Source organism: Beta vulgaris, chromosome 1 (genome assembly GCF_026745355.1).
Source record: "Beta vulgaris subsp. vulgaris cultivar EL10 chromosome 1, EL10.2, whole genome shotgun sequence".
Taxonomy (NCBI): domain Eukaryota; kingdom Viridiplantae; phylum Streptophyta; class Magnoliopsida; order Caryophyllales; family Amaranthaceae; genus Beta; species Beta vulgaris.
Window position 1 is genome coordinate 61,181,248 of NC_079202.1, and position 27,955 is coordinate 61,209,202.

Consider the following 27,955-nt stretch of genomic DNA (forward strand, 5'->3'; position numbering starts at 1 on the left):
CTCACATGTGGACCTACAAAAATCACAAGTGATTGCAATTTTTCATTAGAAGAGGTTCTACCTTGAAAATGTTATAAGTTCGGAAATCAGACGTGACAAACAAAACTATAAAAGTTGTTAGTTTCCATTGTATTACCGTTTAACTTTACTTACATAAACTTACTTTCTGAACAAGTGAAAAGAAGTGAGAATAACATAGGTACTAGAAATTTCCAATAATAATGTTAGTTTCTTGCTATCAAGTATCAACTCATAACACATACGACTAACTCTGTGAGTCAAGGGCGGTTCTTGGCCCATGCAATATAGGCGATGGAATAGAGGCCCAAAAATTAAAGGGCCCCAAAACATATTATATGTATTAAATGTTTGAAAGAAAAAACAAAAAGAAAGCATTTGGATCAGTGGTAAAGTAATAAGGGATTGGGCAAAGGGGCGTGGGTTCAATTCTACTACTTAGGAGCAGTTTTTTTTTACTTTTTGTTGTTCTAATTATGAGTGCCGACTCATCACCTACTCACATTAATAAACCATCACGCGTGGGTTTTTCTTGGGCTGCTTCAAATCCCCAATTCCCCATTAATGGCTACTCTCTTCTCTCTCCTCCTAACCCTCTCTCATTAATTTCTACTCATATTCCTTTTTTTTTTGGCGATTTTCCAATAAAATTTACTCTATTTATATATAAATTTTTGTTTATTTATAATTATTCGATATGTTGAGAGTATTTTTTTTAATTGAGAATCTAATATCTTTTATGAACTAAATATGAAAGGTCCAATTTTAAGAGAGTGTATAGGGCCCCCGTTATGTTTGCCCCGCCCCTGCTGTGAGTGGTGTCATGATGTTGTACGTATGCTAGTCAAGTTGGCAATAAAAACCAAAGGATCCACCAAATGAAGCTAAGTACTTCTAAAAGTTATAACTACAGTAGCAGAAAGCCAGAACTAACTGGTGATGAAAAGGATTTATGAGGAGGGCTGGCCATGCATGTTACACATTTAACTGTCCCATGCCAATGTAACATATGCTGGACCAGAAGTGAAGAGCAATATCTTATCTACATTGTTTATGATTGATAACAGCACTACGTCTACTCATACTATCACAATATCAAAGCAATACTAGTTACCTTATAAACGTAAATTGGTAACAATTATATTTAACTTATCTGATAATCGTGGCGTGAGAAGATCACTGCCCAAAAGTTGAATTTGCCCTGTAACAACACACAGACTCACAACAATCAACTTCCAGGGATACACGGTTTCGGCGTTTCCGATGTTGGCAGAAAAACAGATTGAGAACGTTATTTGAATATTGAAAATTGAGAAGAAGAAAAGATTGTGTGTTTTTGTGTTGTAAATGAAACCAAAACGCCAATATTTATAGAGAGAGAAAACCAGAATGAGATCAGAAGAAGTCTAAAATCGTGGGAAAAACGATCATTTAGTGGGGAGAATCATGACAACAGTTATGGGAGAAATTAGGGAAAACCGAAAACATTGACCCAAAAAAATAATTAAGTTTGTTCCCAAGGCCCAAGGCATTATTCAAGTGACATGCATGGGGTAACTGTAACTCCAATCACCACATATCCACTAAAAATCTCATTACTACACAATTCAAAGTGTAAAGGAAGAATAATGGTTATAAACCTTACACTTTCTTTTTATTCTTTCAATGTGGAACAAAAGATAAAAATGACTCTTCATATTATTTTGAAGCAAACTCCGGGTTTTTACTCTTATAAACTCCAACAATTACTACAATAAGGGGAGCATTACAAATTAAAGGAAAATATAAAAACAAATGAAACCTTCAAGACTATAGTTAGAGTTTATTGTAATGAAGTATATAGTACTTGGTTATCACATAGTTCAATCTCAATTAGTTTGTCAACTTTGTTTGTTGGAATGATATATTTGCAGATAAACTCTAAATTATTGTATGAAGAAATAAAGTTTGTTCATCACTTGGATAAATTATTTCTACACACTTATTATAACTTTTTATTAGTTGGTATTTTAGAAGCTTAGATTCAAATCCACATAATTAATTATCTTGTTCATCATGCGCTTCTAGCACGTGGCATTGAAATTTAGAATTTTGACCTTAATTGGAACAAGTTAGTGATATTAAGAATATTAAGAATGGTAACCAAAATTCTTTGATTTAAGATTGTTTAAATTAAGTGGTAATATTCTTTGTTATGATTTGGATCTTTTGTGGGGAAGGACCAATCAAAATAGGGTTTTTGTGGGGGGAAACACCACTTAATTTTTTTTTTTTGAAGGGAAGGACGTACCAAATAAATACTTCCGTTGGCAACTAAACACCACATTACGATTTTCGGGAGAGTTAAGTACACAGGAGGGTACTAAACTTTGAGAAAAGTTTCAGTTAGGGTACTGAACTTTCAAAAGTTCCAGTTAGGGTACTCAAAATGGATGTCTGTTAACTTAAGGTACTAAACTTTGGTTTGTACCGTTATCAGCCCCAAAAATAAAAGAAAAATATGACATGGCATTAATTAAACAGAAAAATGTGACATGACATTAATTATAAAATTCCACACTCTTTTCTCTCTCCTCTGATTCCTCACTCTCTTTTCTCTCTCATCTGATTCCTCACCCTCTTTTTACTTTTTGCTACTTTTTCTTTTCTTAAGTTTCTCAGATGAATATTACTCCCTCCGTCCCATAATATAGTGCTTCATTTCCATTTTGGGTGTCCCAAAATATAGTGCTTGGTTCTATATTTAATTCCATAATTTTTTGTGATTTGCCTAGAAAAATCGTGCCATCATTATTTGTTTGCTTCTTGAAAATAGTTTTTTTGCTTTGTTTATTCAACCCAAGGGTTGCATTTAATGCTCTTTCACCAATTATTCTTCATTCTCTCTCCTAAGATCACCTTTTCCCACACAATATTTATTTTAATAATAAAAAGTTTTTACTTTCCTCTTAGATTCTATTTACCTTAATTCCCGTGAAAAAATGGAATCAAGCACTATATTATGGGACGGAGGGAGTAGAAAAGTGTTGCTCTAAATTTCAGCACGCATTATTCCTAAGGTTTGCTTGAATTTTTTTTTGCTATTATTCTTCCATTCTTTTAGAAAAAAAGTTTGAGTTGTTGTGGAATTATAAAAATTTTCTTTGACTATTTGAGAACTTTTTTCTACTCAGATTTACTATTATCAAGGCAGATTTATACTAGTATTTTGTTTTTAGAATTTCCTATTTCTTATATTTTTTATAAATACCATCACATTGATAAAAGAATTAGAAGCAATTTGTATAGCAAAAGAATCAAAATTTCAATTCCCAAACAACGAAATTCGAATCCATCACATTTCCCCACCCACTGAACGTTGCCACCCACTCTCTCTCCTCCACGTCATCTCCCCATTCTCTCTCCTGTGGAAGCTTGAACCCTCCGAACAACAACAACAACAACAACAGCAACACCTTCTGAGTCTCCATGCTTCTTGCTTTTACGAGCTTAAAACTGCTGTTGTTTTGGTTAATAATGAGGAAATTCATCTAGTTGCAATGCCGAGTAAGCAGAAAAATTTCCTTTGTTTCTGGGTATATGCTGCCCCAGTTGGGCTATATGTGTCTTGTTTAGGGCTGTTGAATTTGCGGTGTTTGTCGATTGTTTTACCATTATTAAGGTCATTTTAGAATTTCCTATACATCCTAAAATAAATACCATCTTATTCCTATTTCCTATGTTTGCATCACCATTCACCACATAACAATACTGCAATGGTTGAACTTTGAGGAATAATAGAGGAGGAGAGAGAAAAGAGGGGGAGGAATTAGAGGAGAGAGAAAAGAGTTTGGAATTTTAATAATTAATGTCATGTCACCTTTTTCTGTTTAATTAATGCCATGTCATATTTTTCTTTTATTTTTGGGGCTGATAACGGTACAAACCAAAGTTTAGTACCTTAAGTTAACAGACATCCAATTTGAGTACCTTAACTGGAACTTTTGAAAGTTCAGTACCTTAACTGAAACTTTTCTCAAAGTTCAGTACCCTCCTGTATACTTAACTCATTTTCGGGATGAATTGTCAACTTTTCAGCGTGGACAATTGGTTTTTCCCAAAACCTCGATTTTTTTTTGGTTTTGTCAACTAAACACCCTTATTATTATTATTATTATTATTATTATTATTATTATTTTTATTATAATAATAATAATAATTATTATTATTATTATTATTATTATTATTATTATTACCACCTTTTTCAAACAAATATTAAATCAAAGAGTATTTGTTACCATTGTGAATTTTCATTTTTTTTGTTAACTAAATGAAAGGTATCAGAAAAAGTAATTTTCAATTATTATTTTGTCAATTTCAAAAGTAAGCATAATAAAACTAATTTTAAGTTCATTATATCTACATCCTAAATTTTTTCATGTAATAGCGTCAGATGGTAGCACATAAAATACTCTATTTGTTTTTTTATCCTTCTCACTTTCATGCGTGCGTCTTCCAATGCACATATTTGAATAAATATTTTTTTATGATATATAAGTAAAAATTATAACAATTAAATATTAATAAAGTACACCCTCTGTTTTTTTACCTTTCTCACTTCCCCGTGCGCGTCTCCAAATGCACATCTTTGAACTTAAATATCTTTCATTATATATTAGTAAAAATTATAATGATTGAATATTAATAAAGTAATAATTGAGACGAATCAAACAAGACTCCACATGACTAATTTTTTCTTATAAATTGAAAAAATTTGAGAAATCTCTAAGTATATATAAATAGTGTCAAGATTCTAAGTAAGAATGATAAAAAAACAGAAGGAATAATAATTAAAATGCATCAAACAAGACCCATATAGTTATATTTTTTCTTATAAATTGAAAAAAATTGAGAAGTTTCTCTTTAAATATAAATTGTGTCAAGATTGTAAGTGTAAAAGATGGAAAAGAAATTTGTGAGAGACTCAGAGTACAAGATCTTTCCTTATAAACCAATGTGTGGTGCCTAGCTAGGGATGTGCACCGGTCTAGGATCGGACCGGATCGGTATTTTCTTGGACGGGAGCGGACCGAAAAATTTCCGGTCCGATCCTGAACCTCTTGGATCGGAATTTTTTTTTTGAAATTTTTTATTTATTTGTTTTATCAAAAATATTTATAAATTATATACATTAAAAATTAATAATTTTAATAATAATAATCCTAAAAGAATAAATAGTAGGTTTTTAAATTTTTAACTTTCTACCTTTTAATTATTTTTTTAAAACATATAAACTTTTTTTTTTACTAAAAAAAAAAATTCCGGTCCAACCGGTCCGGACCGGAATTTTCCGGATTTGGACTGGACGGGACCGGTGGACCGAAATATTGATATTCCGTGGACTTCCGATCCGACCCGATTCAAATTTCGATCCGGACCGGTTTGTGCACACCCTTAGTGGCGCCCATTGATAATTTGAAACATCCACTTATCCACATTTACTCGCCTTAACTTTTGGTAGATGGAATTTGTTTTGATTTGATAGTCACCTACTGATCAACGACCTTAGTAAACATTAAGCTTAGTAAGATAAAGAAATCATGATTTATGAGAACGACTGATAGCTACGTTTATTGAAGACGAATCTACATATAAAATCTCATATGCATATTAATTGTCGTGGTCTAAATTATAAATCTTATTTAATTAATTTAGACGAACATCTGATTAAAAGTTAATTAAACGATCATATAGCTAGTTTAATACTCCCCCGTGTCAAAATATAATTTATGACCTATTGTTCACAGCACCTCAATCTTAACCACTAGACCAATATATCGTTGATTAGATGGAGGGAGTATGTAAATGATAATTAAAAAATATGGATGCGACAAACTTGTGACATGGAATGGAGACCAAAGGAGAAGCCACCTTCCTTAGGAGTAGTTAATACTCTTGCAATAATTTAATCACTTGCTAGTTGCTACAAGATTATTGTGGCGTATGAAGAAAATATCCAAGTTGTTTAATAACAAATATTTTTTAACCACAAAAAATATACATTTACTAGTTTGCTTAAATCAGGGGTCGGCTTAGTAGTGTATGTACGCCATATAATCCTAGGTAGAACAAAACAAAATAGAGCTCCTCATAAGTCATTATGATCATGATTCATCCATATTATATTTGAAACATCCATTATGGCTTGAAGACAAAACTTACAAGTACTTGACATGGATTCAGTAACTAATTACGATTTTTAATTATGAAAAATAATTTATTTGTTACTTTTAATAATTAGCAATGTCACTATTATAGTTTATGCGACAGCATGAACATGAGTCATGGAATTATGAACTTTGAACGTTAAATGATGAAGAAAGCAATTAATCAATTTTATACGGAGTAAAAAGAAAAAGCTTTGTCTACTTAAATATAATGGGTAATTAATTACTGTACTAAGTTGGAGTACCTTAGAATTTAGAACCATCTATAACCAATAGTTAGCCTAATTTAGATGTATATGAATCAATTAATCAAGTTAAATGTCTAATAAACCAGACATCAGTAGAAATATCGTACAGTATATCTAAATTTATGCCTTACTTAGATCGTACAAATATATTTTCGATTATAAAATAACGATTGTAATAAAAGAAATGCAAGGATAGAGACTCATATTCATTCTGATTCATATTTTAGAATTGAGTACAAAATTTAGGAAATGTATACTATTATATATTTATATAGACATGATTGCCCTACACCTATTAACTTTTTGCAGCTATATAGGAGTTACATTAGGACTAACCATGATTATCACTTGGTCTGATATTGTAATAATTCGTTAATGGTTTATCTACATAGACCCTTGTTGTCTTCATGTCTTGTTGAAGGATTTTCCGACCGTATAGAAGTTTAGTGAGGTTACAACCTAAAGTTAATTAGCAATAGCCAGCAATACATATAGTAATAAGTAGCGCACCAGTTGTATATGTTACTATAGAGTGTAGACCATATGTCTTACCACGAGTTTGTCTTGTAAGAGACCGCCTACTTTTAAATTAAAATTAGGCAATGGTAAGCCCAATATTAAAAAGAAAATTAGCCCAATAGTAAGTAGGTTAATTTCATTTGGTAACTAGTTTAATTCATTTAGTAACTAGGTCTACTTTTATATTAAAATTAGACCGTCTCTTTTAATAATTTTTGCCAGTTGTATATGTTACTATGGAGTATAGACCATACGCCTTACGGCCTTACCAAGTTACCAGTTGTGTGTATGTTACGTTAGAGTTTAGACCATATGCCTTACTAGTTGTATATGTTACTTTAGATCATATGCCTTGTAACGTTGTAAGAGGGTATTGCGCCAATTATATCTCTTAAAAAACTCATAATAAAAACAAATCTATCAATCATTGTGTTAGACACAATCCAATTGCTTCATAAAAGCCAAATACATATGCGACCTTATTAAATTGGCACATCGTAAAGATATTATCAGTCAGGTTTGCAGGTCAGACTCCTTGAAAAGAGGAGAATGTTAAAGAAAATCTCACTCTAAAAATCCCCTAATGGGATTTGATCCAATTTCTATTCATTTTACAAGGGAGACATAATTCAATTTTTTTTTTGTAACATAAGCATTAAGCAATATACTCCTCTTATACGTAATAAACTAATAATCATAAACAACTTAGAATATATTTACCGTATCATTTTTACGATTCTAAAACCCTCTTTCTATACTAATTTAAAACTCTTAACATCCATAAATTTCTTCAACAATACTATTATAAAAGATTTCCACCCTACCCTAAAAGCCAAAAACTAACAAAACACCTCAATAATCACAAGAAACTTCTAAAATAGCATTAGTACCAAGGCCATCAAACCACCAAAGATTGTTTCACCTAAACTCCGTTTGATAGGGCGTAAAACGTTTTCCAAAAAAACTGTTGTCCTCTATTACGTCCTACCTAACGTAGCCTTAGTGTCTCAAAACATCAAACCCAAAACATATAAACAACCCTTCCCTCCAAAACAAGGCCTTCTCCTTAAACCTCAATCTTGTTCACCACCCATACCATCTCCTTCATATCCACCACCCAACTCACACACATTCTTCCACACCTCCTCGGACACCGCCACCACCGATAATCTTGGCTGCCGGAACAACGTAAACCCCGACACTTTCAGCCGCTCATCCGCCTTCATTTCCGCCAAATGCACTGGCCTCCTCATTTCCCCAATAGCCTCCACATCAACTGCCACTCCGCCATCATCGCCGTCGTCGTAAAATTCTTTAACCACTTTAACTACGCCCACAACGCTGCGTGCTTTGATGCCTGAATGGTAGAAGAAACATAAATCACCAATTTTCATGGACTTGAGATATTTTTGAGCTTGCTTGTTTTTCACACCATCCCATTTTGTTTTTCCTTCATTTGCTGCTTGATCTTCCCATGACCATTCTTCAAATTCTGTTTTCAGCAACCACTTTTTTTGTTGCTCTTCCTGTTTTTCTTCTTCCACGGATTTTTGGTTTTTCTTCTTCATTTGACAATGTTTTGGTGTTTATAAATTTGTGGGTTTGTGAATTGTGATTTTAGAAAGGAGTGAAAACTGAAAACTGCTTATAAGTGTATCTTGGATTTTCAATTTCAATTTATGGCGGGTAAATGAGCAGTTTTGGCGCCACCTTGGTTATATTGTTTTTGGTGGGTAGAGAGGATCAAAGACGAGTGTTGTAGAGGAAATCCGATGACATGTTTTAAATACCATTTTTATAAGACTTTACCAACTAATCTAGTTAGGGCATGTTCTCTTCGGCATAAAACAACTGAACTGATATGAATTGATATGAACTGAACTGATCTGAACTAAACTGAATTGAATTGAACTGAACTGAATTGAAATGAATAGTGATATGTGAGAGTAAAAGTATTGTCAAGAGCTGAACTGATCTGAACTGAACTGAACTGGGCTGAACTGAACTGAACTAAATTGAACTGAAAATAAGCTGGGGAGAACAGGCCCTTAATACTCCGTATATACAAGGTAACTAAATTTTAGAACTTTGATTTGCGTCTCATTTTTGGCATCTTACAAAATTTTTGGAGTCAAATTGGTATCAAAATAAAGTCATTGTGAATTTGTGATACCAATACCAAACTAATTCTTACTTGGTATCAATTTACTACAGTTACATTTTGGTACCAAATGACTCTACTTTTAATACAACTTTGACTTAGCTCTGATATCAAATTTTTTGTGAGATGCCATCTTACCAGTTACCATCACACTATAAGTTACGTCACTTTCTCACTAAATTGCTATGCTAGAGTAAATTGAATATCTCACCAACTAGTCAATTTTGGTAGTTTATTACTGGTCAAATTATACTAACAAAGTGGAATTCAATATTCATAGCTTTTATCTATGAAACAACATTAATATTTAAAATCATTATAAGATTGCAGCAATGCTATTTATACTTAGTTAAAGTTTCAATTTCTACTTTGTAGCTTCCTCAAAAAAAGTATAAGCAAGAAATTTAGAACTGTTTCAGGAAGCAATAATGAAACTTTACACTCGCATTCAACTGTTCAAAAACAGCTGCGAAAATTTGACTGTATTACTTCTCAACTCTTATGTTACATATGTACAAATGTTCAATTTTACTAAGCCTACAAAATTTCCTTCTGAACAGCCTATGAGCTAGATGTACAACAAATTAGGGTACAACAGAAAACGCCTATATCCTTTACCAATTTCTCCCAGAAGCACATACCAGACTGAGTCTCATTTGGGGATCATTTAGGTTGGATCCCTGAACAAGCGCACAAACTATTTGGATTTTACCGATTCACGGCTTTGAAGACTTGAACCTGTGTGAAATTGTGAATTCTGCAGTTCAGTTGAAGAAAGTTTATCGCAGCCCCTACAAGGAGTGCGTTACAACCCTGTGCAAAAGCCTCTCTATGCTTGAGCACTTGCTGGAAGGTAGGTAGATAAATAGATAGAGAGGGAGCACGTAGATCACACCAGATTCTGACTCAAATCTAAGCGCTCGCTTTAAAAGTTCAGAGTGATTATTGATGCTTTCAGAAACGGAAGTTGTTCAGCTGGATTAGTTTTACTGTACCATCCCCTCCACATGTAAGAAAACCATCGGAAATAACTTGAATATCTGTGACACCAACCTGCAACATCAAGATGATGTATTTGGTAAAAATGTAGACAAAGACTAGTAAAACTATATATTTAGAAAAAAGCAAATTTACCCTAGTGACACCCCCAAAACTTTGGGAACTACGCTGGAGAAAAGTATGCCTCTCGTGCAGTCTTGGCCAATGAAAGACTAAGCTAGCTTTCTTAGCATCCCAAAGTTTGACATCTCCATCCTTGCTTCCAGTCAAGAAAAAGCTTGTATTTGGAATTGTTGCAATTGTGGTAACACTCCCTATTGCAAACAATACATAGCAATTATAGCATGTCAAGCAGATACAGTTTCACAGAATCTGGAAATTTATAAACCAGAATTTACCTGAGTGAGCCTTTGGAATATACCACAGCATTCCATGTCGATTTTGATCTCCCACACTTGATGAGAGCTCAGATCGTATATCAATAGAATCTGCATCAGTTATCCTCTCAGCAGTGTTCAAATGCCGGTGTCTTTTGGTCTTTCCTGTTGCTATATACCGGAAATCATGAAGTCCGACATCACCACCTTTTCCACCAGTAACAATTAGGGGTGAGATAGAACCAGTTCCCACATCATTATCAAACACAGCAATGGAGCATGCACCACCTACACCAAGGGGCCAAAAAGGTTAAGAGAAGGCAATCCTACATTCGAGAATAGCTTGCAAAAAATGGTAGGTAAAAAGAGAGACTCATACAAACTACATGCTAAAGCAAATAAAATGATGTGTACTCAGGGTGGATCAGTAGATAAGTTAAGCTAATTTATTATACCTTCATGGCACATCACAGAAGCCCGTGAACTTGATGAGGGAGCTAGTGTATCCCATATAACTACATTAACACCATTTGAACTGTAACCAGCAGCAGCAATAATTGACCCACTGGTTGACACATAACAGACATCCCTGTCAAATCAGATAGCAAACATATATATATATAAGTTTAACATGTTTGTGCATCAAAAACACAAAAGTTTGCACCCACATCAGAAGCATAACACAGGTGAAACAGGGATGGGAGGACAGGGCAGGGGGGGATGCTACATCAAAAGCTTGGGAAGCACACATCTTCCCCCCTACCGAAACCACTACCCACCCAACATGTCATTAGATTTGCCACCCCTGAAACCAGTGGAAATGGTAAAATTACCCAACACATCTAGAACCAGTTCCATTTCAAAATGCCATTTTACAGTTAACTTTAGTCAAAGTCGCATTGGTATTGCAAAGTGTCATCTAATATAGTATTGATATGATTATAGAAAATGACCTAAAATGTAGTAGTAATATTAGTGAAATATGGCATTGATTTAGTAATATGACATATTTTGAATAGGAAGGAGTATGCAAATTTATAAGAGTGAACAATGCTGAAGTTTAGGATAACTCTATAACAACAAACAATTATACCCAGCAAGCAATTAGAAGCCTACAGTGTGACGTTAATCTTCACAACATCACAAATTACTGCAGCAACAACCAAAAGAGAGTAGAAGGTGGACAGACAAAACAGAGAGATAGAAACTCCATGAAGCACTAGAACAAATTGAATGATTTTTGCATGCATTTCTAGAAAGTCCGCGCACTTGATGAGATATATCATATATATATCTTCCAACTTGAAAACACAAAGACATTCATCCATAATGAAGATTAGGATATAAAGAATCCAGACACATTTAAAACTTAATCAATTAAACGCTCACATTTTCTATCCCTAATGGAAACAGAAGATCCACTATTTTAGCTTCAAACTGTGATGAGCTAGACCCATATAAGTCCTGAAACTGTCTATACTCTATACTTTTATCTAATGTAAATTGACGGACACTCTTGAGGAAGCAGCCTGAGCATGCATACATCCAACCCCTAATCCTAGACGGGAACCTCTGTACAAGATATTGTCCATGTTGCATGATTGCATCCCAAAGCTACACATATTAAAGTTCCGTCCACATTCGATGCAAAGCACAGCAACGTGGAAAAGAAACAGTACCCAACTAGCATAGTACATGACTACATGCTCATAAAGGAAAGTGTGAGGGGTAGCAACTCATGAGAGCAGATCATTCAAAAAGATGTAAAATGAACACTAGTCTCTTTCGATCAAGTTTTTATGAAAAGACGCAGTTGTACAGTTTATTTCCATTAAGTTACTTACGACACATGGCCATTAAAGCAGAGAGATGACTCTGTTGGCCTGACATTGCTCCTTCCTCCCACCTCCAGTTGCCAGGCGGACACAGTTCCATCTGAAGCACTGCTAGCAAATCTATGGCCGCAGCGATCAAAATGCAACCCGGAAACGGATGGAAGAGCATATGGAGGAGGTATATTAGCAGCAGGTAGTACTCCATAAGTTGCTACAGCTTTCTCTTCACCAAACTGCAGTTATTGTGATTTAATCAGCAGGTTGAAAACGTGTCTTCAAGCAAGCACAACAAAAAATAAAAAATAAAAAAAAACAGCAGCAAATGACATCATTGTATAGTTGCTACAATTCATTAATGCTCATTTCCATCTAAAAATAAGACCCAATATACAGCAACGAAAATATAATTTTATAAGTTCACTAAAAAAAATTCATTAATGCTGGTTTGACACAAGATATGTTTAGGCTAGTAAGTAGTAACACCATGAACTAAGATATCAGACAATTTGATCGTGTTGGTGGTATCCACTAAAATACTCATTTCCATCTACTAAAAGACCCAATATACAGCAACGAAAATATCATTTTATAAGAATAGTTCCTCAATCAGCCATGTTATGGAAGAACAGTTCAAAGTTTAAACCCATGTATCCAATATTTCAATGTTTTATTTATGAGTTCAAACTCTTCAATTTACCTAAGTGCTCATGTCGGATCCTCGACACTCCGACATGAGTATGGACACTTCACACTCCAGTTTGGGCCAAGATCATCAAAACTTTTCATTTATTAGCCAAGCAGGGCACTCAGACACGTAACATGACTGATAAGACTACCTGAATCTGAGTAACAAAAAATAGCTGGAACATCTTCACGGAATTCTATTAAGAACAGAAAATGACGCAAATATACATGCATAATTTTACTCTTATGAGAAAGGCACCATTTAAACTTGCTCACATATGGATATTCCTTGCAAAATTCAATGCTTCATAGGCAAATGATGCATATTCTAAAGCAACATCCTTATAATGGATATTTATGAAAGGACAAACTATAGTATATTTTGGTTCTAATTAGGTGAACAATTATACCGTGGTTTCCCAAAATCCAAACCAAAAGTAATATTTATATGAAGTATTATTTTGAAACAATGAGTCTCCCACTATTAGCAAATCCACCAAAATCTAGAACTTTCTGTAACAGTCACAGTGCCAAAGTAGTACACTGACAATGGGATTATGCGCAACAGTATATTAATGAAGTCATACCTCCCATAGGTAAATGTGAGTGTTGCTAGAACCAATTAGGAATAATGGCCTTGAAGGATGAGCAGCTAAAGCACTTCCATTTACATTATTCAAAGTAGCTGGTGGGTCAACAAATTTGTCAAATTCCTCTTGGATTCCCCAGCCCATGCCAGTGGCACCAATGCCAGCATAACCTGGGATTCCAAAAGCTCCACCACCAGTCAAATCTCTTCCAAATCTAGCTTGAGAACCAGCACCACTTGCACCTCCACCCAATCCAAGTTGTAAACTTTTATCACTTCCAAGACCAATACCAGGAGAAACACATGTAGGAACTGGAGTAGACTCTGTACCAGCCCAACCATTCTTTGGCCAATCAACTTCTGCCCAAACATAGTCTGACGGATCTTTGGAAGGTACACCCCAACTAAAGAAGCTTATTCCCTGTACAATATGAGATTGATGTTTTTAGCACACTAAAAAATAAAGGCAAACTAGAAAGGCATAAATATGCTTTCTAGGAATTTATATTGTGAAGAAATCAAGAATCAAGATACAAGCTGCTTGATGATGAAAAGAAGATAATAATTATTCATCAATATTATGTCCTCAAGTGACATAACTCCTGTCCAGTAGACCATATTTGCCTACTATGCAATTGTTCCTAATTCAGAAATGAACAAGAATGAACAAGTTACATACTCCCTCAATTCCTAATTTATTGCTCCATTGGGATCAAAGTAATCTCATAGATACATAGAAAATAAAAACTATCATGTAGGGTCTTGTTAGATTTGTCATAGCGACATAGTGTATATTTTCGAAAATACAAACTGATTATAACTTTTACTAATGCATAATAAATGATATTAATAGTCAGTGTGTCAGACATATTTCTTGAAGATTGTGAGAAAGTAAGCGGAGGGAGTACTGTTTTACCAGTAAGCTTTGCCTAATGATATCAGCCAGATTTAAACGATGGAAGCCTCATCAGATTATTTAGGGAGTGAGAGGCTGTTATTGATCCAGAATTGCGGGCAAGAACCCACAGCTTTGCACATAGATTCTCGGTGGCCACCTCTAGGGTTGTGGGCCATGAGCCATGGGCTTAATCAAAAGGGAAAATTAACAGCTTCTCATATTCATGCCCATCAATAAAATAAGACTATAAGAGGTTAAACCACACACTTAGGATTGTCACTGTTGCCTCAACATTTCATACTAATGATGAGTTTGTAGTTCACACTAATTAATGTATAAAAGATAAGATGCTATTATAGTAAGCTAAAAACAACAAAAAAATTGCTATGTCCCAACAACGTACCTTTTTGTTGCTGGCAAGTGCAGCCTGCTGTTGTTCGACAGAATTGATGCAAACCGCCTGCCCAATAAATGAGTACAGCCATTATACTCGACATGGGGTTGGAAAGGAAAAAATTCTGAAGATGAAGATACCAAAAAAGTCAACTCACTCACCTCCAACAGTTCTCCATTTCGCCTGTAAATTTCTTTAGGACTGTCGAAAGGAACTACCTTCTTCGTGAAAACTGTCCCCTTCTCATCAAAATCTCGAAGGCTATGACTCCGTTCAGAACCTGCCGAAGGACTATCGCTTCCATTACCACGGGGACTGCTATCAAAAATTCCTTCTTGTTTATAACTTTCCAACTTTTCATGCTCTCCCAGCAGACCCATGTGCAATCCGTTCCACCCTTTACCAGTCTTCCAGTGAATGAGCTCTGACAACTTAATTGGTAATTGAGCAAGCATTTCCGAGACTGTTTTAGGGCAATTACAGATCTTTGCAAGTAGCTCAGAGCTTGAAAATGAATTTTCTTTATTGAGAGCCTCTAAAGAGCCAGAACTACCCTCCTGATGCTCATGAAGCACACTAGGAGTAGATTGATTAACACTCTCCAACCATGTTAGAATAGGCATAGAGGTCCCCCCCTCCACCTTCTGCCAAAGGAAATTTGCAAGCTGCCTCGCAGTATGAAGTGGTATATGTGTAAAGGTGTTTCCCATTATTTCAATAAAGACCATTAAGACCTGACTGATGTGCTTCATGGAGCAATCACCATCAAGATCAGGAGATAAAGTAGAATCCAAGGCACACATTTTAGCCGCAACATCATGAGATAGTTTACTGGATAATTGATTCAGCTGGTATTCAATGAACTTAGATAGATGTTTCCACAAACATAACCTTAAAATAATCCATTTCTCATAGTCTGAAGTCATAGATTCCATGTCTCTGACATTTTTCTGATGCAATTCTTGCATATCATTAGGGCTTTCTGACTTGAGACTGAGTGCCTCGTACTGCCTTAGGATTGTCCTCAGACTAACAATGTCAGTTTCCCCATAGTTACCATCAGCACATGACACTAAGACGGGTCGTAACATTAAATTAAGGGCTTCTAGGTTATGGTGAAGCATTGCTGAAGCGACATATATACAGTAAGTGCATAAATCAAGAGCAGTAATATATTCTTGAATGAGGTCACTAGACCTGCCATTACAAAGTGTCATCAAAGCAGATTTCAAGTTGGAGATTGATGATAAAAAGACCTGCATATAGAATTCCATATACTGGAAGCAGCAATTTTGTTTGCCCGTAGACAAACTCTGCTCAGATGAAGCCGGCATCCAGGAATTAGCTATACTACTGGCAATAACAAACCTTGAAAGTGAATAAGACATAATTTCAGTGACATCTACAAAATGCTTAACCAACTGGAATGAAGTGCAGCCACTGTTGTTTTTTGCAGGCAGATGAACTTTAGAAGCAAAAACATGATTGCCATTGAGCAGCAAAAGCCTATCATTGTCTAAAGAAGTGAAAATCTGCAGAATAAAAGATGTAGGAAAATCAGCATTACTCATAATCAAATAAAAAAAGGCACTGAAGTTTCCTGAAAAGATAAAACAGATGGCATCAAACAGATGAAATACCAATTACCTTATCAAGCAGTACATCCCGAACCACATGAAACTTCTGCTCTAGATATGCAAGTTCTGAATCCAGCAGCAGTTCAAAATTTTCAAGAAGAGCACCATGCCGACTTATCTCATACTCCAGAGAGCTCAAGCCAGTAGCACCAGCTATGGTCAACCCTGAACTAGAGTCAAGTGAGCATGGATGCCCCTTAATTAATTTGATGGCATACTGCATAGCTAGATCTAATTTGACTTGGTCTGCCAAATGACAGGCTACCTCATGTGATAGCCACCTAGAAGAATTAGCTAAAGATGGACACAATATTCCAGGAAGAATTTCTAAATCTCCACCATTTGGTCTCTTATCCGAAACTCCAAAAAGTCCCGCAGATGATGAGCGGTACTCCAAAGCGTCAAGCTGATCACATATGGCAAGAAAAATGTAAAATTAATACCAGTCATATTTACCAATAGGATAATTCTGCAAGCAAGTTTGTATATTAACCACTAGGTACACATTGCAAAGGGGTGGAAGTCTGGAACAAAGCTGTCTATGTGAACAGGAGGACCTAAATGAGAATCACTTACATTTTACAAAGAAAAAATGACTGTAAAGTGTAAACCACATGACGAGATCCAATACAAAGTAGATAAACCCGCGATCTTCTAAATTATTATAGTAGACACCATCTGATATGATGACTTCAGGCAATTGCAACTACAACAGTCCATTTTTTCAGACCCTACGAAATACACTCCTTAAATTGTCTCCAAGCAACAAGCAACTCTCATGCAGATATTACCCATACATACAACAATCATAAAATTATAATGAACTCCCGTTTCCTCTATCTCTATCGTGTTTATTTCTCATTTCTGATGACCAACAAGTCCATTATCCTCTCACGATAGCTATCTCTTGATAGTAAGAAATCCTAAGACTACCACTTTACTCCCAAACTTTTACATGTAATGGACATGGACCTTTATTAGTCACTTCTTAACGTACATGCCAATTTAAAGTGAAAATTGCTTTTTTCAAAAATCAGTCCAACGGTTAGACAACCTGGGTATGAGAATGTGAGGGAGTCCATGTGCACACTCTGCACAGTACGCATACTGACGCTTGATGTACATATATCTATTCTAAATACAAAGAACTTGCAAGGATAAGACAAAGGCAAGATTATTCATTCAAAGATAGCAATACTAGCAAAAAGTTAGATTAGACTTACAGGAAGGCCACGCTTGTTATATGCAGAAGCAGTCATCACCATAGACCAACGACACAAAATAGCGGTATTCTGCTCTCCAACAGCATTTTTCAAGCTATTCTTGGTTGTCAACATTTCGCAGTATTGACCGATACTAGGATCATGAAAAGCAGAATGTCTGAGTGATTTTTCAGACTCAGTGGCGTAACAGCCTCCTTGAAAACCAATAACAACTAAAAATGATTGCAGGTAACTACCCAATAGCCACTGCATATAAAGAACTGATAGTTAGATTCGACATGAGGATAAAAAATACAACAGCAGATCCTATAACAAGAAACTTGTAGAAAGCCACCTCTAGAACACTCGCAAGCCAGTAGTCCCCTTTTTCAACCGCAGATGGAAGTAATATCTTTGATATTAGGTGGCGCTCTGATTCTCCACCCTGCCCCTCAATGAGGCGACAAATTACAAGAGCAAGTTGGTCATCTCCAAGAGTCTTAGCACAAATAGTGATAGCAGAGATAGTATCTCCTCCAAGCAAAAAGAAAGCAATTGCCAGCTCATATTGATGCCTCCCCATCAATACATAAGCGTTTTTTACAGCAGCAGCTCTATGTCTCTCCTCCTGTACGCCAAGTCGCCAACTACTATCAGATATATAGCAAAATACAATATAAACTAAGATGCATAAGTTCTAATATAGAGATACAGGATATATAGGTGCACCAAAGCAACATTTGCAATTCTAAAGTTCAAGATTTTAGGAACACCTGGAAATTTCGGGATAAAAATGCAACTAATGGCTTGTCCTTTTCATCCTTGCTGATTTTGAAGAGGCCAGCCAAGACTTGAATTCTATTTAACACGATGTATAGAAGGGCACACGCCTTTGGATCTTTCTTTTTCAGATACTGACATCTTGCCAGCTTCTCCATCTGCATAAAGGTAGAGTGCATATAAATCTTCACAAGCTGCTCATGTCATGAAATTGATTTGGTAGTGTATGTGCAGCAAGCAAATACACTGAATATTTCTAAAGGTACAAATATCTCAATATGCATGGTCAGACATCATGGCATATTCGACAGAGAAACGGCATCTTCTTCGAAGGGGCAGCTAAAGCACCCATATATCACCAAAGAGGTTTGTAATAAAAAAAAAAAAAGCTAAAAACTCTAGCAAGATAAAATAAAATAATAATTGCCTCTAGCTGACTTAATGACTTAGCTTCCTATTTCGGGATATACAAAAGATCTGTTTGCCCATCATCAGTAGCAGCCAATTTATTTGCATGAAAGAATGCAATATGCATGGTCATAAATCATGCAAATTCTACAGAGAAATCGTGTATTTCGCAAATGTACAGCTAGAGCATCTAAAAATCACCCAAAGATTGTAATCAGATTAAAAGAAAAAAAATTAAATACTCTAGCAGAATTTATTATGACTAATAATTACCCCTAACTGAAGTTAGGACTTAAGCTCTTTATATCAAATAAAGTCCAAGGTATGACTTCAATATTGACCATGGCTGTAGATTAATTTGACAATTCCACCAAAAGCCCCTCTGATCCATAGTATAGGATGATTTAGGCTGATACCAAATGAGGAACATCTAATAGTGCTTGTAGTCTCAATACCAATGTTCTCCGGCTGCTATCTTTCTCTTCTAGGCACTCCTTGGTCTTCCTCTCATAAGATAAAGAAAAAGGCATTGTAGCTGGACTGGAAGTAAAAGATTGTGAACAAATTGGCTTTCCGACTTCCACCACTTCATGTTATTGAAGAAGATACAACTAATCCTTGAAGATAGGGATAAAGTATTTTACAAAAAAAAAAAAAAAAAAAAAGAGCATTACGCATAAAAACCCTATAAAGACCTATAGTTTGGATCAAATACAATCAGCTAAAATGATCTATAATTTTAATCCAGGGACGTACGTGAATAGTATAGAATTAGGGCATGCCAAGCATGACATATTTAGGAATCTACTGGTATTATTACTCATAACCATATCTAAGCATACTTTTGACAGCTAGCTATCATGGACAAGTACACTGAAACCAACAAGGCACTAAATTCATATCAACAGATACTTGCAATATGTATGGAAGTATAAATTGCAAAGGTTCAGACAAGTACACAACTGCAACCACACAACACGAATAAAGCTGTGTACCCAAGATCGCCTTTTAACCTTTATAAGACCTGTGCTTTCCCCCATATAAAAGCTTTCAGACACTTCTAATATTACCCCAAACTTACTAAAAACTAAATGAGGGAACTAATATGAAACACTAACACCTCCAAATATACCTTAGCACGTAGATCTGCAAGATTAGTAAACCAAAAGCCAACACCCAACTTCCGCATATCTTCCCAAGTCGGTTCGGTAGGTAAAATAGTACTAAACAAGATCGCTTGACAATCAGAATGGAAGGCCCAGACCATCAACCTAGAATTAACCACTAATTCCTCAATTGATGGAGTTTTGTTGTATCTCCTACGAAAATCCAGTTGCTGAATTCTTATTGCACACCAAAACCTTACAATAAACAGATAAGAAGTGTTAGAAAAGAAGGCAAATGATGAAGGCTTATCAAGACATATAAGTAAACTACATGCATAAACTATGAAACAGAATACACCCTTGATGGACAAAAACCATACAGCTTTTGCTGACCGGGAGACTGCAGTGCGGTTGTTGAACATTATTAAAACTTAGAGGGCTAACTCATTTTAGCAGCACTTGAAAGTGAAAGAAAACAATGGCACAGGCCTTTGCTAACATAATAACATCCAGATATTCTACAATTCACCATATTGCTTCTGTTGACTCACACATCACGGTCAGATTAAGCATGCAAAGAAGCCATCCCTATCAGAAATCAGAATCCTTCCAACTTAGATTACTGTAATAGACTGATACAAGGGGGAGGGGGATTTTAAGTATGTTAGTTGATGGTAGCTTGAGGATTAAGCTACAAGGTTAGTCGGAAAGAAACTATATATATAGAATAATTTGGAGAGAGAGAGATCATAGAAAAATATTGGTATGAGTTTTAGTCTGTTCTTGGGAGAGATTCAAGCCTCTCGAATGCTTGAAATTATCGTTTATTTCACTGTCCATTTTCATATTATCAATCCAAAGTCTATGTTATTTTCCAATCATCTCTCCTAATCGGCCATGGCTATGTCAATTCATCACAATTACATACGCCAGAAACAAATTGGATGCCTTCATGTTTGGTGCGCTGGTAAGTGGATTCAGAGGAATTCAACACAAATAGATTCAAACATAATTTAGCAAACAGGACTGGTTAAGCTAAGCTAATAGATTTAAGTTTTTTTCCTTAGGTAAGGAAGGTAAGGCAACTGAATCACGTTAGATCCCGGAGTGGCAGCGCAACCTTGTCTCTTTACGTACAAGATTCACCAATAAGAAAATTATTTCACATTTAAAAGTAACAAATTCGATTTTGTACCCTGTAGGCAGGCTAATAATCTGTATTCAGCCCTGTTCTCTTCAATTGATTTTCATTTAGCTAAACAGATTTTGCAGATCAAAATTTCAAAACTGACTTTTAGTTGATTGAACTAAAATTGTTCAAATTGATTAGAAACGTAAAGTTCTTAATCAAGCATATGAAAGAAATTTCATTGGAAGTATTTAGAATTAAATTCAGAAAAACCTTTTTCCTGAGTCATCAAGGCTTTCATACGCAGAAGTAGATTGTGAATTACTAATTTCATGAAGAAGGTCTACAATTGCAAGCATCTGCATTTTCTGTGAATCTGTAATAGCTTGATGAGCACGTAATTTCTCCAGCACATCATGGAATTCACATGTCTCCAAACTTCTGGCAGATATAGTGGACATGCTGTTTATAGCATTAATTGCAGAAGAATCTGCCAAAGGCATCAGCTCTCCTCCCGAATGTCGAGACCAAGTGTTTGTGCCAAGATCGTTGCCCCATTGAAACCCTTGATTAGCTCCTACTTTTGACAACTGTCCTTCAAAATACTTCGATAGTGTGATATGTCTAATGATGATACCAGACTTTGGAGGAGTTGCTCTTTGCTCAGCTGCCGCATTTGAGATAAGACACTCCACGAGATGACAAATAGCTGCATATGCACGTCTCCAATTGCCTATAGCAATTTATAACATGTGATTAATAGAATATGAAGAAAAGCTAAAGTAATAAAAACTAAAAGATTCAATCTCGATGAAAAGTATATCAGAAATCTTTACACCCTCAGAGATAAATAAAAAAGAAAATAGCTACATGCAGATCACTTATGAGTGACTGGAAGTATAGCAGGAGAATGATGAATATATTAACATTAATTTACAAGCCAAACATATATCAAGTTCACATTCACAAGCATTCAACTTGAACTAGATAAAGGAGAGATGAATTTAAGAAACTACTAGTAAGCAGAGAAAGTTCTTCTGGATTTCAGAGGACCATTTCCTTTGATTCACACTATCTCTATCCATCGGTAAGGCCCAAACTTGTATACTGTAACAGGGTGAGTATGATTTCTTACTAATGAAACTCAAAGAATAGCAAGTATGAATTATGTTTGGGTAAGTTATCTTGGGAGCTTTGATGGTTTAAATATCGGTTTGTTGAAGCAAAAGACACTTGTTGGCAACTTATGTTTGCTATGTTGAACGCGATCATCAATGAACCTCTGCAAGTTTGAAAGTACTATCCCGTTTATTTATCAATTCTGTATAATAGTTAGTTGGTTCATTTTAGATCCATATAGATATAATAAACGAAGAAATTTTTGGGGGAAGCACGTCGTGGTGACATCAGTGTTCATTAAGTTTCTTAATAGATCCCTATGTAATACAAATAACCTGTGAGGAAATGAAGCCATCAAACATTAGGTTAAATTTCAATCAGAATGGTCTACAAGATTTTCTTTCTGGAATGTAAAAGCATTGGTATCTGGAAGAGCATACAATAGAACAAGAAATATTTTGGTGTGGACATCAGTAGTTCTCTGTCTTTCCTATACTGACCAGCACTAACCTAATCTGAAACCACGTCAACAAAATTTTCCCTATTAATGCCAACAGATTAGTACAAATACGATATTCTAAACATACCTGAATATATATTTGTCAAGAGTGTCTCGGGGTGATAGAAAGGCAGAGGACCACACAATAACTCAGCAATGACCGTCATCTTCAACAAGCGCTTTTTTTTTGGAGAGATGACGATCGGTTGAGTATCATCTCCAAACAAAAAGCTACATAAATCATTATGTACCTTTGTCATAGGAGGGCAGAAAGTATCCCCCTCACTGCTTTTTTCAAATGACAACTCTTCAAAAACATGTATTTTACCCACAGAGAATGCAGGACTGAATACCTCATTTTTGAAACGGAAAGTAGTATCTGAGCTAAACTGCCCATCACTCAGATGCTTGTTATCTATAAAGAATGACCAATGGCTGAAAAGAGTGAAATACTTCTCATGAATGATAAGAAGTGTCCCCCCAGGCCCTAGAACAAAGTCACAAATAGTTGGTGAGGTTTGCACAACACTGATGCAAACCCAGAGGGACGTTTCTGGTAGTTTTCCAAGGTCCAATGAAGTCTGAACACTACAAACCCTTCGGCAATAAATGTGCAACTCATTCAGAAAGCAGACCCCGAGAAATAAAATATTTTCCATTAAAAACCAGTTGAAAGCTACAACTTTGCCATCGAGGCATATCTTGTCTTCCAATTCCAGAGTCGCATCACCTGTGAGATGCAGAGGTTCCCATATATAAAGCATATCTGAACATATGGTTGCAATCTTCTGACCCCAATCAGCTACAGATATTGCAGTAATTGGACCTTGAAGGGAACTAAATATACCAACAAGCTCAAAAGGAGTGCGGCCAACTGATAGTTCAGATAGGTTAAGCCTCCAGAGTCTTGATCTACCATCAGAATGTCCTGTGGCCATGTGATAAGGAAAATTGTTCGGGCAACCATTATCTACCAACCTTTGCTGCAAAGAATGCCTCAATATACTCGGAGAAACCATGGAAACACTTGTAACTTCATCATGAACATCTAACAAATATGATGAGCATGAACTCACAACGATGCAATATGTTCTATCAGCAAAGTCAGTTTTATATATAAATGTGCTTTTAGCTTTACTTCCTGTGTCAGAGTTGTATAGATGTCTGCTTTCAGATAGTTCAGAGGAATGCAAGGTCACTTTCCATGTTTCAGCCAGACGATTCTTCATCCACACTCCCAAAAGCAAGAACTGATTAGATTTGAACTTCTCTTTAGAAGCGAAAGGTAAGGGAACTGAGACAAGCTTATCAGGCCCATATAGGTGATCACGCCCAATGAAAGGAATAGTACAAAGTTTATGGCATAGTATTTTGTCTTCTTCAGTTATGCATATTTTGACAATAATGCAATCTATTCCTTGAGCATGTCCAATGAGAAGAACCTGGTCTTCTTCAAGCCACGATGGTGCCCAATACAAGCTTATATCTGGAGATATAGTATGCTGTAACGGAAGGTTCCCTATAAGTTGCCATGAAGGAGTAAAGGTTGGCAGACCCGAAAGGCTACAAGTACTGGAGGAAATTGACCAAAATATAAGTAACCCATTAGAATCAAGGGAAACAGCAAGTTCAACTTCATGCATAAAAGGGTGAACAGCAACTTGTAAAATTTTACCAGTGTGACCAACAGTATCCAAGATTCCTCCGGACTGACAAGACAATTTTTCATCGGCTTCACATATTTGGGAAGATCTCCCCTCCATGTTCTGTAATGATTGATTATATAACACTGACCAAATCAAAGAATTACAAGGAAATAATTGAACTAACGAGCACATGGCTGGTGGACCAAAGAGTCCATTCCTCCGGATAGCTACTTTATTAAGATAAGATCCTTCAGAATACCTTGGAGCGTTCAATCTACAAGAGCTTGTCAAATCAAGTTTTGTTACTTCCTTTCTCTTCCATAATGTCACTCGTGGAGACCGCATTGTAGCAATGTCATCAAGGCAATGCACAGCCCAGAATGTAAGCATTTGGCCAGGGCCAACCCCAATCAACCATTCACAGCTGCCAACCTCATCATCTTGGCATCTCCCACCAGTGAAAACTTGATTAAGTCCATCTCCTACACCAACAACACCTTCTATTTCCATCGCCCACTGTAAGAAAATATTTTTTCCCAGAGTACCACTCAGTAGTTGATTAATTTCAATGGTAGCAACCACACAAAAAGATCGTTTAGGCGTCAACATTTCACGATTATCCTTGTTGCCTTTCCGCATCCTACTGCCATCAATCTCACACCACAACCTGACAGTCCCATCTACGCAGCTTGTTAACAGAACATGTCTTGGTGCATAAAGAGCATCTTCATTTTTTTGGCGTCCTCCACAAGGTCTCCATTGCATTGCCAAAACAGGTTGAGGATGCTGTAATTCAGTAGCCACGTATCCAGATTTTCCGTCATACTGGAACACACTAACATGCTCGCTTGCATTACAAGGAAAATTAGCTAATTCTTTAGCATGACAATTAGACGGACATGCACCAGTTGCTGAAGGCCCTTCAAGCGACCAAGTAATAGAAACCAGAGTTTGAGGGACCTTCATTCTGAACTTCCATGCTATTTCCCAAGATTTGATGTTTCTTTTCCATAAAACTACTTCTGTGCCCCCTGAAATTATCCCATCTCCACAGCCCGTCCAAGCAATGGCCTCAACTTTGGCAGATTGTACAAGTATAGCAGTCTGGCTCCAACAAAAAGAACCTGAATATGAGTAAATTAATTTTCCCCTCACTTTAAGCAATCTAAATTAGTCCAAAATTTTGGATAAAGACATGAATATAGACTCTTAACATGTGAGCTCAAGAGAAGAAATTCCCATGTACTTATACCTAGCAGAGAAATATTTTAAAACAAAAGCATCCTTAATATTTTTGCAGTTTCAGTGATATATATAGGATGCAGAAACAAATTTACTAGCCAAGAAGGTGCTTCAATATGATCAACGGCAGAACAATTGTCAATCATATACCTTAAGCAAACCACATTTAGGGTGTGCTTGGTTGGGAGGAAAGTGTTTTCGGGAAAAATTATTTTCCTCACTTTCCTCTGTTCGGTTTGGAGCGGATCAAGAGGGGAAAAGATGGGTTGAACTTCATTTTTCAAGGATGGAAAAGTTACTTTCCTTAGCGAGGCAAAAGAAGTCATACTTTTCCCCACTCTATCAAATGATACACAACACCAACAAAGAAAGACAGGTTCAAAGAAAAGTTACTTTCCTTACAACCAAACAAAGGAAAATCAATCTATTAATCAGTTTTCTTCCGGAAAATGGTTTTCATGGAAAACCGCTTTCCATTTGAAAAGTTTTCCTTCCAACCAAACACGCGCTTAGAATAGCCCAAAGAATTTAGTATATATATAAAAAGAAATGATTCTGAGCTCTATGGATTGCATTATGAATCTATATTTAGAGGAGTTCCACTAATGACATAATTGATTAGCAGGGAATACAAAGCACAGTATTCTAAAGCAAAGTATTAAAAAGTATAAATTGCAAGTCTTAGCCTCTTAGGCGACATTGTCTCACACAGTCACACCAACTTAAAAGCTACCCCACAATAGACAAGAAGCCAACCCCCGTCTCACGTTAACTTAATGCAAATGAGTCTCATTCTAACTTCTGCTACAAGCTACAATTATAGAAAGAAAAAGAATACATGGAGAATAAGTTTACCCTTGAACAAGAGAGAGGAACTAGTGTAGGGCCTGCACCAAATGAATTTACCAGATTGCCTCTCTATAACCTGTTCGCTAGGGAGTCTCGCTCTCCATTTAGCCTTACTCTCATAGAGAGGATACCAAATTCACAATACCTTCAACAGTCACAGTGTTCAGGCTAAAATCGCACTCATTTTCAACTAGCGCAAATTAAACATACTATTGGATTCTTGCTTCTTTTATGCTACCAAACAAATGACTGATAATTAATGTGCTTGATTGTTACAATTATCTCTCGGTCGCATTCATGTATTAGACGCTCAAATCTTATTTACTTTTCTGCTCTCCTGTATACAAGTGAGGTAGAGTAATTGACTTGTTTCACTTTAAGAATGCTTGGATCAAAGCTAATATGTCTATCTATTACACTCATTTTGAAGAAATACATCATCTAACATATGGTAAATTGGTGGATAACTATTACCCCAGAATGACGTTAATAATCCCCACTTCGCATACAATTACGCCATCCACCTTCATTCTCGTCATTTTTCTCCAATTACACGGTTACGCCGCTTAATACATTACCCTCAATCCAAGCATACCTTAAAGCTAATAAGTTCAGTTCATAAATCATAACTAATAGGCTCATATAATACGAATTTCGAGCTAAAATCAAGTTCATATGAAATCAATTCGACGCAAATAAGTTCACAAATTCCAGGAGTTTTCATATAAGATAACAAAACCTAAAATCAACAAATTCAAAACAAAAAACGAAAACACTGCAATAAAAATACCTGGAGAAGAATCATACTGAAAGAGAAAGATGCGATTATCGGCGGCGGCGGCGAGATCGCCGGAAGAAGGAAATTCCGGCGACCAAACGACAGAAACGACGTCGGATAATTGAGAAGAAGGAAGAAGTTCGAAGACTTGACGAAAGACGGGGCCGATGTGGCATTGTTGAGGAGAGAGAGGGGAAGGAAAGTGAGAGACAACGAGGAGAGAGGAAGCTCCATAAGCTATCCATGAGTATCCGGCGAAATCAGGTAGCCAATCGATGACGGAAGATCCAGATTTCGAGAGGTTTGGAGATGGCGGAATTGTTTCTGTTTTGATGAGTTGTAGAGGAAGATGATTAGTGAGATCGATTGAGGAAGAAGAGGATTCCGCCATTGTTGTAGGTTGATTTTTGTCATGAGCTGCCATTGTTATGAGGTTTTCGACTGAGTTTGATGCTTAATGACTTGATCACTTGATGGTGTGGTGCTGAAATGAACATTTAGAACTTAACAGCTATGCTATGCAGACTGAAGTTACATTTTACCAAGTCCAAACTCCAAAATCCATGCTCCCTCATTTTATACTTCTTGCACTCTTTTTTAATTATAACGTTTTCCTTTCCGTAAGTTTTATA

General features: G+C 36.0%; 2 protein-coding genes across 4 annotated transcripts; both read right to left on the minus strand.

The window, feature by feature from the left end:
• Positions 1-7,711: 7,711 nt before the first annotated feature.
• On the minus strand, positions 7,712-8,776 carry LOC104908154 (uncharacterized). Its single transcript, XM_010697270.4, has one exon. The coding sequence runs from the start codon at positions 8,557-8,559 to the stop codon at positions 8,065-8,067; it is 495 nt and encodes a 164-aa protein (XP_010695572.2). The 5' UTR covers positions 8,560-8,776; the 3' UTR covers positions 7,712-8,064.
• A 768-nt stretch (positions 8,777-9,544) lies between these two features.
• On the minus strand, positions 9,545-27,842 carry LOC104908039 (uncharacterized). 3 transcript variants are annotated; one of them, XM_010697115.4, is made up of 16 exons: positions 27,336-27,842; positions 22,897-25,578; positions 21,464-21,923; positions 20,088-20,316; positions 18,541-18,705; positions 18,123-18,395; positions 17,789-18,034; positions 16,576-16,971; positions 15,090-16,460; positions 14,938-14,994; positions 13,635-14,057; positions 12,373-12,596; positions 10,984-11,117; positions 10,550-10,816; positions 10,287-10,465; positions 9,545-10,205 (listed from the first exon to the last, which is right to left on the minus strand). In XM_010697115.4, exons 1-16 carry the CDS (start codon positions 27,745-27,747, stop codon positions 10,107-10,109), a joined length of 7,617 nt encoding a protein of 2,538 aa, XP_010695417.2. In that variant the 5' UTR covers positions 27,748-27,842; the 3' UTR covers positions 9,545-10,106. The 3 variants fall into 3 exon arrangements, with proteins under 3 accessions (XP_010695417.2, XP_010695486.2, XP_048489975.1); XM_010697184.4 differs by having other exon boundaries at positions 22,897-25,558; positions 27,336-27,691; XM_048634018.2 differs by lacking the exon at positions 27,336-27,842 and having other exon boundaries at positions 22,897-24,574; positions 24,714-24,849.
• Positions 27,843-27,955: the final 113 nt, after the last annotated feature.

What these genes read in the sequence shown, in the direction of transcription:
- LOC104908154 (XM_010697270.4), bottom strand. Translation starts at nt 8,559, where the DNA reads ATGAAGAAGAAAAACCAAAAATCCGTGGAAGAAGAAAAACAGGAAGAG.
- LOC104908039 (XM_010697115.4), bottom strand. Translation starts at nt 27,747, where the DNA reads ATGGCAGCTCATGACAAAAATCAACCTACAACAATGGCGGAATCCTCT. An exon ending in GGCTTGCGAGTGTTCTAGAG is followed by an intron (nt 18,035 to 18,122) that starts GTGGCTTTCTAC and finishes CTTTATATGCAG; the next exon opens with TGGCTATTGGGTAGTTACCT. An exon ending in GGGATGTACTGCTTGATAAG is followed by an intron (nt 16,461 to 16,575) that starts GTAATTGGTATT and finishes TTTATTCTGCAG; the next exon opens with ATTTTCACTTCTTTAGACAA.